General features: G+C 37.6%; 1 protein-coding gene across 2 annotated transcripts in view; it reads left to right on the plus strand.

Moving 5' to 3' along the window:
* The window catches only part of PRKG2 (protein kinase cGMP-dependent 2), a gene marked incomplete at its 5' end in the record, with an annotated part of 87,514 nt that extends 87,326 nt beyond the window's left edge, over positions 1–188 (plus strand). For both annotated transcript variants that reach the window (XM_082644497.1, XM_082644496.1), the window contains one exon: positions 50–188. In XM_082644497.1, coding sequence (XP_082500623.1) covers positions 50–145 — 96 coding nt within the window. In that variant the 3' untranslated portion in view covers positions 146–188. The remainder of the gene's footprint in view (positions 1–49) is intronic.
* Between the last annotated feature and the right edge of the window lie 16,391 nt (positions 189–16,579).

Here is a 16,579-nt window from a genome sequence, read left to right on the forward strand (position 1 = left end):
TGCTTCATCAACATTATCCTCACCTTTGGTTTCATCCTTTTTCTACTAGCTAAGTGGACCCACAGATCACAGCTACTTTGACAAGTATCCTCCCGAGAAGGGGATGCCTCCTGATGAGCTGTCAGGCTGGGATAAAGACTTCTGACAGAAGAAAAAATGATTACTGCCCTACATACACAAGAGGACTATAAGGACCAACAATCCAACACTGATTATTTCTCTTCAGAGTATTATACTATCTTTTAGAAGACCATTAGATAAAAGAAATCCCTGCACATGGGCTGGGAGTGGGAAATAGTAGGTGCGGAGGTGGTTCTGAATGATAATGTCTCATTTAGATGCTGTGAAGTATTCTTGTGTTCTGTTCTTTGCTTTTCTCAAATGTTGAAGGCTATCCTATTCCCCTCTCCAAAGGCAGAACCATTTTTGTCAAAGGGACACCATTTTCTCTGCAATCTGTTGCTCCATCCCAATCATATTTGTCTCCTTTGAGTCCTGATAAGGTTTAAAAAGTGTCATGCCCTTGAGCAACTAAGTCATTCAAATAGAAGGAAGAACAAGGGTGAATTCTGGAAGATTTCCCCCGTTCTCAACAATCCCACGTAAGCATTATGGCATCTTGAAGTCATGGCTTGCGGTAAACTTGGTAGTCAACAGAAGTTCTTGATTTTCACCTGTGTTCAACCTAATATTGATAAGCTTCTGAACCTAGTCTGGGGAAAGGCAAATTTGAGTATTAGTCATTGGTACCACTTTCTAACACAGATGAGTTAATGAATCCGGCCAGATAATTATATTCTATTGGGGAACTGAGAAACAAAGCAAAAAATATTTTTATTCTCCTGTGACCAGCTATGATACCTCAGAGACTTTTCAAAAGTCTTGTTAAAGATGGTTATAATGTCTGGTTAATTGATGGGCCTTTGGAAAGGTTTTATCTTATATATTAAATATTTTCACAATCAAATTAGGAAACATGCAGGAACTACATTGTGAAGGCTTTTCCTTTCCATTACATGTGGAGGAAAAAAAAATTCTAAAAGGTATAAATGCTGACTCTTTGAAACTCTGAGATATTTTGGCCAGTTCTGTGATTGTTGCTATTAATAAACCAAGAGTATAGAAATAACCACAGTTAATTTTAATGGAAATCCCATTGGCAAATATTGATGCATGCCTAATCACTGCTGCATTAATAACTTTTTAAGGAGACATTTGAGTCATGGGAGTGTTTATAATTTTAGATTGTTAAGGCAGGCAAGCCGCTAGAGAAGTGATGGGACGGTAAAAGGGACATCCAGCATCTGTCCCCCACCCCCGGCTCCTCCCTGCAGTCTTCCAAATAATGAATAGATTTGTTTCAATAGCATTGGACACCAGTAACCTAAGAACTTAACTAGTAGCATGTTTTTATGTATCGATCATGATCATTCTCCCACCCTCCTTCCCAAATGGATGGGAAACAGATTTTCTCTTTGTCTTTTTGATCTGGCAGAGTAAAAATAACATCGAAGTTCCTGCATTATTCAAGCTTCTGGTTATACTTTCATATGCTAATGTTCTATAGGAAAAGCATCGCTATCCACATCCACCCATATTTTCAGCATTCAGAGAGTCATCTATCTGCTTCTGAAGTGTTAAACCAGATAAGTGAGGCCCAACCCAGGAAGGTGCATCCTTAACAAATTAAATTTCCACATTTAGAATCCTTTTGCTGAACCAAAGAATTTTTCTTTCATGTAGTAGTATTTTTAAAGTATATGTATTGTACATAGAAGAACCATTTTTAATAGGATCAACATAACCCGCTTAATGAATTTCTAAGATTTTTTAAAGATTTTTATTTGAATTTGGTTTGTAAGCACTGTATGTTTTTCCATGTATATATTTTTAAATTACCCACCTATAAATGTAGGGAATTTATGTATTGGGTGGATATTAGAGCTGTACAGTTATACTAGCAATGATATTCTCAAAGGTGATCAATAGTTGTAATTCAAAAAAGACTTACATATATACAAATAAAAACCAACTTAGGGTACTACAAGTTTATTTTGGCTATGACTGGCCATGTCAATATATAATCTCCACATGTGATTTTATTGTGTTTCCTTTGGAGTACTTTATAAAGATGGAGAAATGAGAGACTGAACCATTAATACAATCCCATTTCTATTTTGTAGCTGGACGACTTTGTGAAAATGACTTTACTTTTTTAGTACTAGCTTTCTCACCTGTAGAAAAAGCACAGTAAAATAATACCTACTTTAGGCGCCGGTTTTGGGGAGTAAATTGATACCTAGACAGTCCTTTGCCAATTTCAATGAAATAATCAATGCTGCGTAGATGGGAGCTACTGTTACTATCTCTATTAGAATTAAAGGGGACTTAATAACCATTTAGTCCTGGACCTTATGTATCATTGGTATCTGTATGCACAATTGTACCAATTAAATCCAGTATCAATCTTTTCTTTTTCTTTTAAATCATGAAGTAAAGATGATTAATCAAATTTTAGTGCATGTGATGAAGAGTTAACCCTCACCAAAATGAAGTGCTTTATTAAGAGTTCACTGCTCACCTAAGTTTCTAAGTTTTAACTTTTTATAAATTAAGGATATATATGTATATGTATATGTACATATATATATTCTTAGAAAATACAGAAAATTATCCCCCTATATACAGACCCATCATATTCCTAATCATTAAGTCATTCCTAATCTGTCTTTTCTGGGTGCAGAGTTAATTTTTCATTCTTGAGCCTCTTCTCTGCAGGGCCAACTTTTCACAATGGTAGTTTCCTGATATGTTCTCTAAATATTAAAATGTCTGGAGGGAGGAGAATGTAGTGGTGAAAAGTAAGACTTGGAGTCAAAAATTATGGGTTTGAATTCTTGCTCTGTCCAGATTTGTGTGACATTGAATAACAAACCACATTTTATTCACCTATAACTTAGAGATGGTACAGATAAAGCTTTCGAACACTGGGCTAGAATATTATTACTTGTAGGTCATTGATAATAACCATTTGGAAATACGTCTATTTCTTTTTGGTATAATAATAAATCCTTGGTTTTTTATTGCCAGGTATTGTACTAGGAGCATTTACATCCATTATCTCATACACACAAGATTCTAAAATAATTATAACCACACTGACTATTGACTGCCTTCAAAGCTAAATATTGGCCTCAAATATGCCTTTCATTCTCAATTTAGCTGTGATGGTTTTACATAGCTTAGATCCAGTTGCTATAACAATATAACAAATTAACCCACAACTTAGTTGCTTGGAACACCATTTTATTCTTCGGGATTCTGTGGGTCAGGAATTCAGACAGCACATGGCAAAGATGGCTTGTCTCTGCACCACAGAATCTGGGGCATCAGGTGAAAAGATTCAAAGACTGGGGTGACTCAACAGCTGGGAGCTAGAATCAACTGAAGCCTTGTTCACTCATGTATCTGGAGCCTGGGCTGGGACAACTCAAAGACTAGGACTGCTGTTCAGTGTGCCCACACACGTTCTCAACATGGTTTGAATTCCTCACATTATGGCATCCTTAAAGTAGTCAGACTCCTTTCATGGTGGCTTGGGACTTCAAGAGCAAGTATTTCAGCCAACAGGGAGAAGCTGCACTAAACTTTATGAACCAGCCTTGGAATCACATCACTTCGCTTCTGCCATACTCTATGGGTAGAAGCACAAGCCCACCCAGATTTGTGGGGAGGGAACATAGGCTCCATTTCTTAATGAAGAGAGTTTCAAAGAATTTGCACGCAAGTTTTAAAACTGCCCCAACCCACTTTCTGGCCACAGACTACTTACATTACTGCCATATGCAAAATAAATTCATTCCCTCTCAAGAGTCTCCCTAAAAATATCATCTCATTACATCAGACTCAGGGTCAAGGTCTGGGATCTTGTCATCTAAGTTCAATTCAGGTGTGGATAAAGACTCCTCAGGTGTAATTCCTTGGATACATTCTTTTAGGTCAGAAGGCCTGTACACTTAGTTAACAAGTCATCTATCACCACACTCACAACACTGAATGGCAAGACGACCAGTGGATAACCACAACGGATTCTTGCATTCTGAGAGGGGGAAGATGAGAGGCACAAAGCAGCACTGGTCCATAGAATTCTGAAATCTGGTGTGACACGTGTTACCATTTCACTGCTCACGGCTCACTCCTACTCCCTGTGAGTTGTTCTCTGCAGCTCTTGGTCCCACCATGTAGAATCTGGGTTCTGCCTCTGAGTTAGCCTTTTTGTTTGTTTGTTTTTTCTATAAGATATGGCTGGTATTTTCAACTGAATAGACTTCTTAGCCTGTTTCCTGCCTGTAAATGTTTGGTGGTAGAGATGCCTTTTTTTAAATTTGTCTCTCTCTCCATTGCAAGTTGATACATTTCTTTTAAAAACTTTGTGAATTTCCAATGTATAAATTCATGATCCACTCCATTAGGCAAAAGCTACACTCACAAATCTTTTCTGTGAAGATGCTGTGGAAATAATGATTCTTAGAAGTTCTATTTTCTTAAAAGTGAGGGTGTGTACAGCACATGCTTAAGATGCTTGGAAGGTCTTTTGCCTTTTGAAAGGCTCTGGTAGTCAGTTTCAAAGATGCCTTCCAATGATCCTTGCTTATGGTGTCCATGCCCTTTTATAATCCTCTCCTCTTGAGTGTTGACTGAATCTAGTGACTTCCTTCTAACAAATAGAATATAATAAAAGTGATGGGAAGTCACTTCTGAGATTATGTTACAAAGTGAATCTGCTTCTGTCCTGTTCACCTTCTCTTGCTCTCTCATTTGCTTGCTCTGATAGAAGCCAGCTGCCATGATGTGAACTTCTCTATGGAGAGGCTCATGTGGCAAATAACTAAAGGAACCGCTGGCCAAGAGTCAATGAGGAAATGAGGCCCCCAGTCCCACAACCTGTGATGAACTGAATCCTGCCAACAACCTCAGGAGTGAGCTTGGAAGTAGATCCTCCTTCACTTGAGCCTCCAGATGAGACTGTAACCTTAGCCAATACTTGGTCAAAGCCCAGTGAGAATCCATGAGCCAGAGGAGTCAGATAAACAACTCCCAGATTCCTGACCTGCAGAGACTGTAAGATAAGAAATGCGTGTTGAATTAAAGTACTAGGTTGGGAAGGAAAGATGGACATGAAGTAAGGGAAACAAGAACAAAGTGGGCACAAGAGAACAAACTGGCAAGCCAGAACCCAAGAAGACGAACTTTTGAATCTGTATCTGTATTTCATGGTTGCCAACCTTGGCCATATGGGTGGCTTGCAGGATAAGCTGACACCTTTTACATGTACCTGGCTCGGGATGTGCAGATGCCAAAGGAGCAATCTGGCTGGAGCTAAAGGAACCACAAGCCTGAATGCTGCCCTTCACCACCAAGGTGAGGCAGCAAATCAACAAAAATGTGCATGAGCTCCAACTGTGCTTGGTCTTGTGCCGACGTCTGGAGTATAAATATGGCTGCTATTCATTTTGGCATTTCAGGTCTTATGCAGATTTCTCTTGTGGCAAAGCCAAACTCAGAACCACACAGAGAAGGAAAATCTGGGAACATATTTCTGGCTTAGCTGAATTGACACAGTACCAAGTCACTCAATTTCAAACCTATATATGTCATTATTTTTATGTAATTTACTTAGAATTTTTAACATGAGATTTGCTTCCTGTCTTTCTACCCACCTTCACTTATCAAAGTGCACATAGAGCACAGGCCACATTACTCAACTGAAACCAGCAATATCAATTTGACTCAGGTAATTTACAGGCAAGCTCTAAATTGAGTTAGAGCTCGAGAATTTTCAGTTTTGGAAAGTACAAAACCAAGATATTTTTGTTTCTTAAATTGTTTGTTATAAATTTAAAATGGTGTAATCAAAAGTAACATGAAATTTGTTTTGACAAATACAAACTTCCTCAGTGAGGAAAAACCAAGTGGACATGCGCTGGGAAAATGAAAAGCAGAAGAAAATATGATGAGATCAAGAAAGAATACCAGCAATGCATCAATCCTGGAAACCAAGTAGAGCAAATGGGGCAAGGAGAGTTAAAACATTAAGGTATGCCTAGAAATACTTAAAAATTTGATCCATGAGTCAAGGCCAAAGAAAGTAAAGAAAGGCTAGTAAAAATATTAAAAAATATATATATATATATTTTCTTTATCAAAGGGAGTAAGTGGAATCATTCTAAGGAATAGTGAATATGAAGAAAAATATTTAATGCATGTCTTAGTAGATTCATTCAACAATTATTAATTGAGCACTGTTCCAGGCACTCTTCTAAGTGCTGAGGATATAGCAGGAGGACAAAAATCACAGTCCTAATATATATTCATACTTATTGGATGACTAGGTGATGATCTCCAGGTGGCATGATCATGGATATTTTCTTCTATCTCTAAGTTTTATACATTGAACTTATATCTTATAATAAAGAACATTCACTTTAAAACATATACTTGCATCAGAGAGATAGGATAGATACCAGAAAAATTATTGGAAAAAAAAGAGAGACTGGGGAACATCAAGTACAGATTTCACTATATCAAATCACTTTAAAGGCAGGTGACAGATATACCCTCTCAGGCCTCTCCAGCATGAAGCTCTTATTTACATAAATCTTTGCATCAAACTTTTACAGACTCTTTGTCCCTTACCTCTAAATTCTGACCTATTTCTACAGATCCAAATTAAGGCTTTCACTTGTTAGCAACAGGCGATTTACTTCACTGGGTGTTTTTAGCTGTTTTTGAAAAATATCTAGTTCTGCTTCTGCCAGATCTCCTATGCCTTGTTCCCCCATCTTCTCCATCATCCCCAGGCAGAGTATCTTCTGACACCAAATTCTCTCCACTACATGCATATGCATAACTTCATTAACTAGCTAATTAACCAACTGATTGATCAATTCCCTCCACAAATATTTGTGTGACTACTCTGTACCAGACCTGGCGTTTAGCAGTGAACAACATAAAGACCCCTTCCATCGTGAAACACATGTTCTAATTGCAAGAGGATGACAGTAAATTGTTAAACAAATGGAGGGCATTAAAAAATTTAACTCAACATCAAATCTGGATGTGCATAGATAAAATATAACTTAAAAAATTATCTGTAGTTTATCTCATCTCCTTTGGGCTTCCACCCACTGGTTAGAGGGAGAGACATGAAAAGTCTCATCTAGTTTTAAAGTTAATCCAATGAAGTAATTTAAACAGTCCTTTTAGGGCAGTGGTTCTCAAATTTTGGTGGATATCAACTTTTGATGGGAACTAATACAAGTATAAAGGCCTGGGCCCCACTCCACTTCAAAGAGCATGGGTCACTGTGGGCTTTATAAGCTCCCTAGGAGGTTCTGATAAACCAGAGTTTGAGAATCATTGCTCTTCAAAAGGTTCAGTCTCTCTTAGACAAAATTTCTCAGATTCTCCTTTAGAGAGAATCTAATTACGTCCCTGAGCAAGATGGAGGATGAGTCAAAGCTCTTAGGCCAGATATCTACTTGGTTGCCATGTGTTTGACTGATGTTCATGGCAGAAGTTTATGGCTGGAGAAGCTCATCATTTGTCCTCTCTGGGCTGAGACAGGGCCCAAGCCCTCCCTCAATGACTGAGCTTCCCTGTGGTTACTCCTGGCACTAAAGACCTTTGGGGATTGACTGTGGTCCCTTCCAGCTCTAGCTGAGACCTGCTCACTGCAAAGCCACCTACTCCCTACTAAGGTGATGCCCTCTGATGAGCGACCTAAAAGACCTTCAGAATTATAGGTTCTGTTTTTACAATGCAGAAGCCTAGGGGACTTAGGATGAAATAGCTCAGAGTCTTGTACTGCAGGCTATGCTGTGTCCCCAAAGTTACTATGCTGACGTTTATCCTAGAGCAGCCTGTCATGAATCCCAAACATGGGAAGGAGCGCCTTCCTCTCCTCCTTCCTTCCTTCCACAGTTCCCTGAGGCTAGAAAAGGGCAGGCTTCCTCCTCTTTCTCTTCTGTCTGGACTTACCTTACTTACATAAAATTCTCTGGTCTCTTCCACAAAGCCTGATCCTTTATAAGCTAAAGGACATAGAGGAATTTAGATAATCCTTTCTCAGGACCAAAGCTTGGCTTTTGAATTCCAAAAGCATAATGTCACCTAAGACTTTCTCAGTTCTACCCTACTGGAACTAATCCTAATCGGCAGGTGGATGATTCTAGAAAAGAACAAAGATGTGTTCTCAGGAAGCCAAAAACAAGATCACATTAATAATTCAAAAGTAGAATTATTCCCTCTTTGAAAAAATAAGTAAGAAATTTTCATCACAGCAATAAACTCTATTAATACAATTAAGTAGGTTAGTGTGACAGAGTGAGGCTGAAGAGAGGTGAGAATGGTTTTGAATAAGTGGTAAGGAAATGCTTTCCTGAGTAAGTGACATTTGAGATGAGATTTGAATGGTACAAAGGAAACAACCTTGAGACTGTCTAGGAAAAAGTGTTCCAGGCAAATAAATTAAATGCAAAAGCTGTTGGGGGTATTAATGAATTTGGCATGTTGGAGAAACAGAAGTCTTGTAAGTTTCCAGAATAGTGGGAGCTCAGAAAGGTAGGCAGGGCCAGATTAGCAGAACCTCATGGACCACAGGCAAGTGTTTGGTTTTTATCCCAAGAGAAATGTGAAGCCTTCTTTTTTTTTTTTCTCCTGTAGAACAGGAGAGTGACTTGGGCTGATCTATGTTTTCAAAAATCACTCTGGTGAATGTGCTATCTTCATAACACATAGCATAGATGGGGAAGTAAAGGAAGCAGGCAGATCAGTTAGCAGGCAGTTGAAGTGTTTAATTCAGGGGAAAACTAATGGAACTAGTTCAGACTAGAATGTCAAATGGGTCACATACAAGGAGTGATACTGAGGTTATGTTTTGGAAAGAGGTGACAGGTGAAAGGACTGGATGCAAAGAATGAGATAACGAGAAGAAGCAACAAGAATGATTCTTGGGATTTTCAACATTCTAGGTGAGTAAACAGATGTATACAGGTGTATCTATATGTGTGTATATATGTATATGTAAGTATATGTGTATATGTATATGTAATTTTTAAAAAAATATCCTTTCTTCTTCTAAGAACTGTTTGTGGTCTCAGTTATTTTTCAAGTAGTGTTGCCAGATATTGGTGATTACATTGTTCAAGTTAAAAATTTAAAAAAAAGTAAAGAGATTAACATCTTAAGCACTATGTGACAGGCAGTGTGCTAAGTCCATTATAAATTTTATGTCAGTTGAACTTTATGCCTCAACTTTATGAAGTAATAGTTTCTACTACTTAATAGATGAGGATATTTTACCCTTGAGGGAAAAGAAACACTTCAAACATGTATTCAACCAACATTTTTAAAGAAACTTCTGTGTGCATTTTATTCATAGTTGAAGGTCAGTATGGATAAATAACAGCATTCCCATTACTATGACCATTTACTAGGGGGAAAAAATGGTTTTAAATCCTACTCATTGTGTGGTATATTTTCTGGGTGCAAAACTAGTTAAAATGAAAGACCTTGCCTTTCATGTACTAATTTAAACCAGACATAACAGTAGTGCTCAAAAATACTATCAAGCATATGCTGTTCCAGGGTGTCAGTCAAAATATGTATATTATATACAAGTAATGTTGTAGTGGTTTTAGATGGTGGAGTGTTTTAGCTTTTTATCCCTCTTCATGCTAACTTCAATTTCTACTATATTTTTAGTTTTTCTTGGAACGAAGCAGAGTTGGGATTCCAGCTGCTCTAACAATCCTCTTCACTTCTTGGATTCATCACTTCTTTCTTTTGTAGGAGTCTACATTTCCTCTCTTCTATGGAATAGATCCAATCCACAGACTCCAATGCAGCTTTCTTAGTTCTCCTTGGTTAGTTTTCTAATTTTTTTCCAACTCAAGCTCAATTCTGGTTATTCCTAGCAGGGTTGTCCCATCAAATTTATCTCCTAGTTTTCACATAAGACTTTATTTATTTATTTATTTATTTATTTTTGCTTCTATGACTTGCATTCATGATATGCAAGTATGAAAATAAGGAACAAGATTATTTTTAGTGGGAAGAAGTATATATTCAAAAGATTCTTAGCTACTCAGGGAAGTCACCTATAGAATCATGCTATGAATCAAGTTATCCTTTACTCCAACTTCTCTCTAGATGGAAAGGGCAACCTAAAGATATACGGAAACACATCAGAAATCCATGCCAGCCAAGTGTAAAAATATAGACTAATAGGAATGATAAACAATACCATTTTGGCTCAAAATAATGTGCTGCTATCAAGAGAAGAAATGTACTTTCTTGTAACCCAGGAGATTGCCAAAATGTTTGGAGTGTGTAGCCTCCTAAGGAAATGTCTTTAGGCATGGAGTAAAGTTCTAATATGCTTGCTAAATATTAGGTCATACCACCTTATTCACACCTTCCTCTTCCACTTGCCAGGTTTTATTCATCTTTTAATTTTTCTTACTACCTGAATTAAAGCTCACTGTTATTTCTACTCTTTAGTCAGACTCTGGACATTTATTTACTATATTAGAAGTTTTTGTACTGGTTGCTGAACATATCTAAAACACAATTCCTCTTCTTTCATCTCCCAAATCCTGCTCTTCTTCCCACATCTCTCGAGAGAGGGTCAAATTGCTGTCAGACTCGGACTCCGTGGCCTATACAGGCCAACTAGCCTATATAAAGATACAACTATCAATTCAACACTTTGGACTTAATCCTCTATTCAGGACTCTGGTATTCACTTTCTCTTCATTCCTCACAACTGCTCTCTGTCAAATCAAATTTTCACCACTTTTCTCAATTCCTCTGGCCCCTCACTCTTTACAAATGGCTCCACCTCCTACTTTATTTTTTACTATTACCTGTGTAACTGTAACTCCAATTTCCTACCTCTAGACCGGACCTTACAGCTGAGCTGCAGGCCAACAGGACTCTGATCGTATACCCTAAATTTTCTAGCTATCACAAACTCAGTTCAAAACATAACTCCTCATTCTGCATCTCTCATCTCTGTTCAGGCTAACAGCATCTCTTGCTGAGATTATTTGAACTCTTTAGGATTGTTCTCCTTTCTTCCACTCTACATCTGTATCAGTAACCATTTGTACTTCTGTTAGAGTATTTTTTTCCAAGGCACAAATTTAATGACAGATAATTACTTTGTCTAAATTCATTTTTCTTAAAAATACTACATCCAAATTAAAATTGTTATATGTTAAATTAAATTTGAGATAAAGGGTCTTTAGATTTATCAAAGATGTATTTATTGTGTTCAAAAGTAGATCGGGGGGCTTCCCTGGTGACGCAGTAGTTGAGAGTCCGCCTGCCAATGCAGGGGACATGGGTTCATGCCCTGGTCCGGGAAGATCCCACATGCCACAGAGCGGCTGGGCCCGTGAGCCATGGCCACTGAGCCTGCGCATCCGGAGCCTGTGCTCCACAACGGGAGAGGCCACAACAGTGAGAGGCCCGTGTACCGCAAAAAAAAAAAAAAGTAGATTGGAAAAAACAACGAAACATGCAAGGCAATAAAACTAGAACCAATAATAGGGTAGCTCCCAAACAACTATCAAGTAGGAAATTACTTTTTTTCCAAATGACTCTAAGTTTTAAAGGTGACTTTAAAATATAAAATTTCATGGTAGAAGTTAATAAGAACATGAGCAATACATTTCAAAAACTTGTGAGATATAGTTAAATAGTACTCAGAAAATGTTTATTCTTATGTGAGCTTACTAAACCACTATAAGAACTGAAAATAAGTAAATTCCATATTCCCCATAAGAGGGTAGAAAAATAAATAAATAAATCCAAGGAAATTAGAAGAAAATATTTTGTTGACTAAAGCACTACCTAATGAAAGGGGAAAAAAGCTGAATTTTTTTGAAAAGATCATTATAATAGGAAAAATATGTAAGATCAACATGGGGGAAAGAGAGGAAACATAAATAAATGATGGTAGGAATAAGAAAAGGAAAAACTACAGATGTGGATTAATTTAAATGATAAAATAAATTACAAACGTAGATAAAAGGATAATTTCCAAGAGCATATAAATCACTAAAAATCAACTCATGTAGAGGTATAACATCTGAATTGATCGAAATGAAATAACTCCCTACGCCCACAAAGCAATCAGCCCAGATCCTTTACTAGCATTCAGACCATTCTTTTGATACTTAAACTCTTTCTGCACAAAGAAAGAAAAGTACTTCCAAATTCATTCTCTTAGCTAATAAAACCATGATACCCAATTTTATCAATACTATATAACAACAACAAAATAAGTGCACCAATCCTACTTATAAAAATAGTTGCAAAGTCTTAAACATCAGCAAATCAAATCCAAAACTATATCACAAGATTCATTCACTGTAACCAGGTAGTTTAACTCTTAACTATTTGGAAATGCATTAATGGAATTTATAAGATAAATAGATTAAGGGAAATATATTTAATCTTACTGATAAATCATTTTATAAAGATAAAATTTAAGATCCAATTTGGAAAAATCTCTTTGTAAGAGAAGTTATATATATTTCTAATGAACTTGACAAAATGTTTCTGAAGTTGATCTGGAATAGTATATGAAAAAGAATAGTCAAAAACTTTAAAAATAAGAACATGATTAGTATCATATATTTGTGAAGAAATTTACAACTTCCAAATCATTGTCATCTGAATTATTAAATTTGATTTGAGGTGCTGATAGCACAGGTACTGCTGCCCTCCCCATTCAAGCCACCATTATCTGTAACATAGATTATTGAAATAGTCACCTTGCTGGTCTCACAGCTTCTACTTCTGCCCCCATCTTATTAATTCCCAATATGGCAGCCCAGGCGATGCAGTCAAATATAAGCCAGACAATATCACTTCTCTCTACAAAACCCCACGATGACTTCTCATCACATTCAGAGGAAGAACCCAAATCACTCATTTCCTATAGTCTAACTCACTCCACCTCCATCTCTGCAATCTCCCTGACTTCCTGCCCCACTTCTTTCTCCCACTCACTCCACTCCAGTCACACCAGCCTTCTTGCTCTTCCTCAAACATGGCAGTTCCACTCCCACCTCGCGCTCTTTGCACTGGTTCCTCCCTCTGCCGGGAATGTCTTCCCCCACCACATTTGCCTTCCTTGATTTTGACTCAAATCTCACCTTCCAGTGTGTTTTTTCTTGATGACCCTACTTAGCATTGCAAATGCCTTGCTATTGTTTATCCCTATTCCTCTTGTTACTTTATTCCACAGCACTTACCATTCTCTAATATAATCTACATTTAATATATTTACCTATGTATTTTGCTGATTTTCTGTTTTCCTCCAGTAGAATATAAACTTGATGAAGACAGAGCGCTCTACCTGGTGTCTAGAATAGTGCTTGGCATGTGTAGGTATTTCTTGGATGAATGAATGAATGAATGAATGAATTGTGGGTGAGGTAACTGAGCCCAGAAGATTTATGTAACTTCACTGGTGTCAGCAAAACTATTAGTGCCTCAGTCTTCTGATTCCCTAATCCAATATATTTTTCCAGTATACTCTTTTACCACTATGATATTCATATATTGAATTAAATTTGAATTTGTTTGGTTGTCTGTTACCTTTAAATACTTCCCAATGAATAGAGTTTGTTTCCATTTACAAAAATCTCAGAATTTAAAGCATGGCTTGAATCTGTTGATTTCACAAATATTTTCTTTTTAGAATTTAACTGCTTTTTAAAAAAACCCAACTATAACCTAACAGAGACCCTAAAATGTTCAGATTAGTATGTTAAATAAAAGAGCACATTAGACCGAGTTGCACAAATATGTCAAATTATATTTTTATGAATGCAATGAGATGTTGATACATTATCCAGAAATGCCAACATTTACAGTAAATTCAGGGGATGTCATCTTTAAATTTTTATGGATCATCAACCTTATCCAACATTCTGACCTTCACATCAAGTTGCAAGACCTAATCCATCCTCACACATTTTTGCTTGAGAATGTTAGTGTTTGTCAGAGAGCTAGGAAGAGAGAAGATAGATATTAGATTACTTTTCTGCCTGAACGGTATATTGTACATTAAGAGAAAACCTACAGAGATAGGAAATAATATATATATTTTTAAGTATCAAAAATATACCAGGGAGTTTTGTTTTAACCTGAAATCTTCCTCTGTCTTGTAAAAGTCATACTTATGGTGCTCTATTACTGTCTGGTTAAATGGTTGATTATTTTCCCAAGCCTCTTTTAAATGTCTCAATCATTCTCAAGGTAAGTAATGTGAAGGTTGATGAAGGCGCGGCTCTGTCACATTTGTTACCCAGCTTGAGCTGTTTAGAGGGGAACAATATTACACATACTAGTATAAACCTGTAAGGAGTTATTTTCTCTATTTCTAAATGAGGATTGTTAACTGATGGTAAGCCTCCTAGGGAAGCTGGGGCAATTCGTTTTCATACAAATGAAGCGGAATGATTTTGAATTTTAAAAAGTACGATTGCTCAGGGTTAGAACTGCCACCTGGGGTTTTGTTTGCCCTACTTTCAGCCACGTCTGATTTGTGTTTATATTTGATAGGTCAGGGAAATGAAAGTGGCTTTTAAAAACTGCAATTTAAGCAGTATTCAAAGCATAGAAAAGGATGGCAATTGCAAAATTTGCCACATCCTCTCTGAAAACTGATCAAACAATAATGTGACAAAAGGCACACTTAAGTATCATTTCCTGAAAAAGTTGTAATTGAACATGTGCTCAAGAGGAATTCCATTCCAGATCATTTGGCGTTTAATCCTTTAGATTAAATGAGGAGGTGAAACTATTTCTCGATTTTTTTTTTCTTATTTCAGTGCAGCAATATTCTCTCACCAGGCAAATCTAATAACTCAGAATGCTTTGGGAGCAGAAATATCTGACCGAGGAGAGATATCTGCCTGAGGGGTGCACAGAATACTCTTTCTCTTTAAAAACAATAAAAAATAAAGGAGAGAGAGGGAGGAGGAGAGGGAGAGGAAGTGGGAGTCTAGGAACATTTAAATGCAAACTCAAAATTCTGCTGAAGAGCCTCACAAAAGGATAATTAATTCACAACAAAGAGAAAGAAAAAACGCTTTGATCCGGGACTTATCTAGAATTGTCCCCTTCGGAAGCAAGGGCTGTCACAGAGCCTTTTGCACAGTGGCGGGTCACATTCTGGGTGACCATGGAAGCTGGGATGCCCTTCAACATGCAGTGTTGTCTCCTTCAGACTAATAACTGGACTCCATCTAGTGGTCATAATAACAAACCGGGATCTAGCTGCTTCCAGAAAGCAAAGCAAAATAAACCAGTCCTGATCTTGAGATTTGACTTGCTGCTGTTGTCCTAGGGGGCTGTCATGACCGAATAAAACAACAGCAACAACAAAGCACAAAGCCTTAGGCCTCTGTGTCAGACATTCTGCTACCCTCCTTTTGCAGGCAGGAGACTGTGTGGCTGAGGCCCTTTTGGCCATGCAGTGCTTTTCCTCCCTCTGATGGTTTGTGTGACGTATTTTATTATTATGTGAAACATGGGAGGTTGGTGGGCACATTACTGGGTGAAGCATCAGGAGCATCATTTCTGCTATGTGACTTCAGGCAGATCCTGGGGCTAAACCTCTGTGGGACAGGTTCTGCAAGTCTAGGGTGACAGCATGAGATGCATAGCTTTTCTCCACTCCTCTGTTTACTACCGGCCAGATCCTCTGCTGAGTGCTTTGTGGGACTCAAAAATTTTAAAGTTCGAGAAAGAAATGTGTTTAAAGTAAGTATTGAAAATACATTCTAGAAGGTACTAAATTCCATAGCAGAAGGCCACAAGAGAGTTCCATGTAGATGTCTGAGGGTTAGATAATTACTCATAGGTGTAGGAATGAGGAGGTGTCATAGAATATTAAACTGTATCTGTGTCTGTGACTCTCCTTGGCTATATCCTTGTCCATATCTATTCTGTGTGTGTATACATATGTAAATATATACACGTATAAATATATACACACATACTTCTCAGTCGATTTTTTTTTTTTTTTTGCGGTATGCGGGCCTCTCACTGCTGTGGCCTCTCCCATTGCGGAGCACAGGCTCAGCGGTCATGGCTCACGGGCCCAGCCGCTCCGCGGCATGTGGGATCGTCCCAGACTGGGGCACAAACCTGTGTCCCCTGCATCGGCAGGTGGACTCTCAACCACTGCACCACCAGGGAAGCCCTCACAGTTGATTTTAAAAATTCACAATCAGCCAAAGACAGATGACCACTCAGGGAAAACATTTGGAACATGAACAACAGATAAAAAATTTATATCGTTAATGTATGAAGAATTTTTACCAACGAATAGCAATAAAAAAAAATAACTTCCTTAGAGACAAGAGGAGCAAAGTACATAAACAGGTCATTCTCAGAAGAGAACTACAGATAGTCAAAAATCCATTAAAAATACATTTAAGCTTACCAAGCAAATAGATAAATTAAGTCAACTTTTAAGTAGTGAATTTAGTTT

Source organism: Mesoplodon mirus (assembly GCF_964341445.2).
Source record: "Mesoplodon mirus genome assembly, chromosome: 2".
Lineage (NCBI taxonomy): Eukaryota > Metazoa > Chordata > Mammalia > Artiodactyla > Ziphiidae > Mesoplodon > Mesoplodon mirus.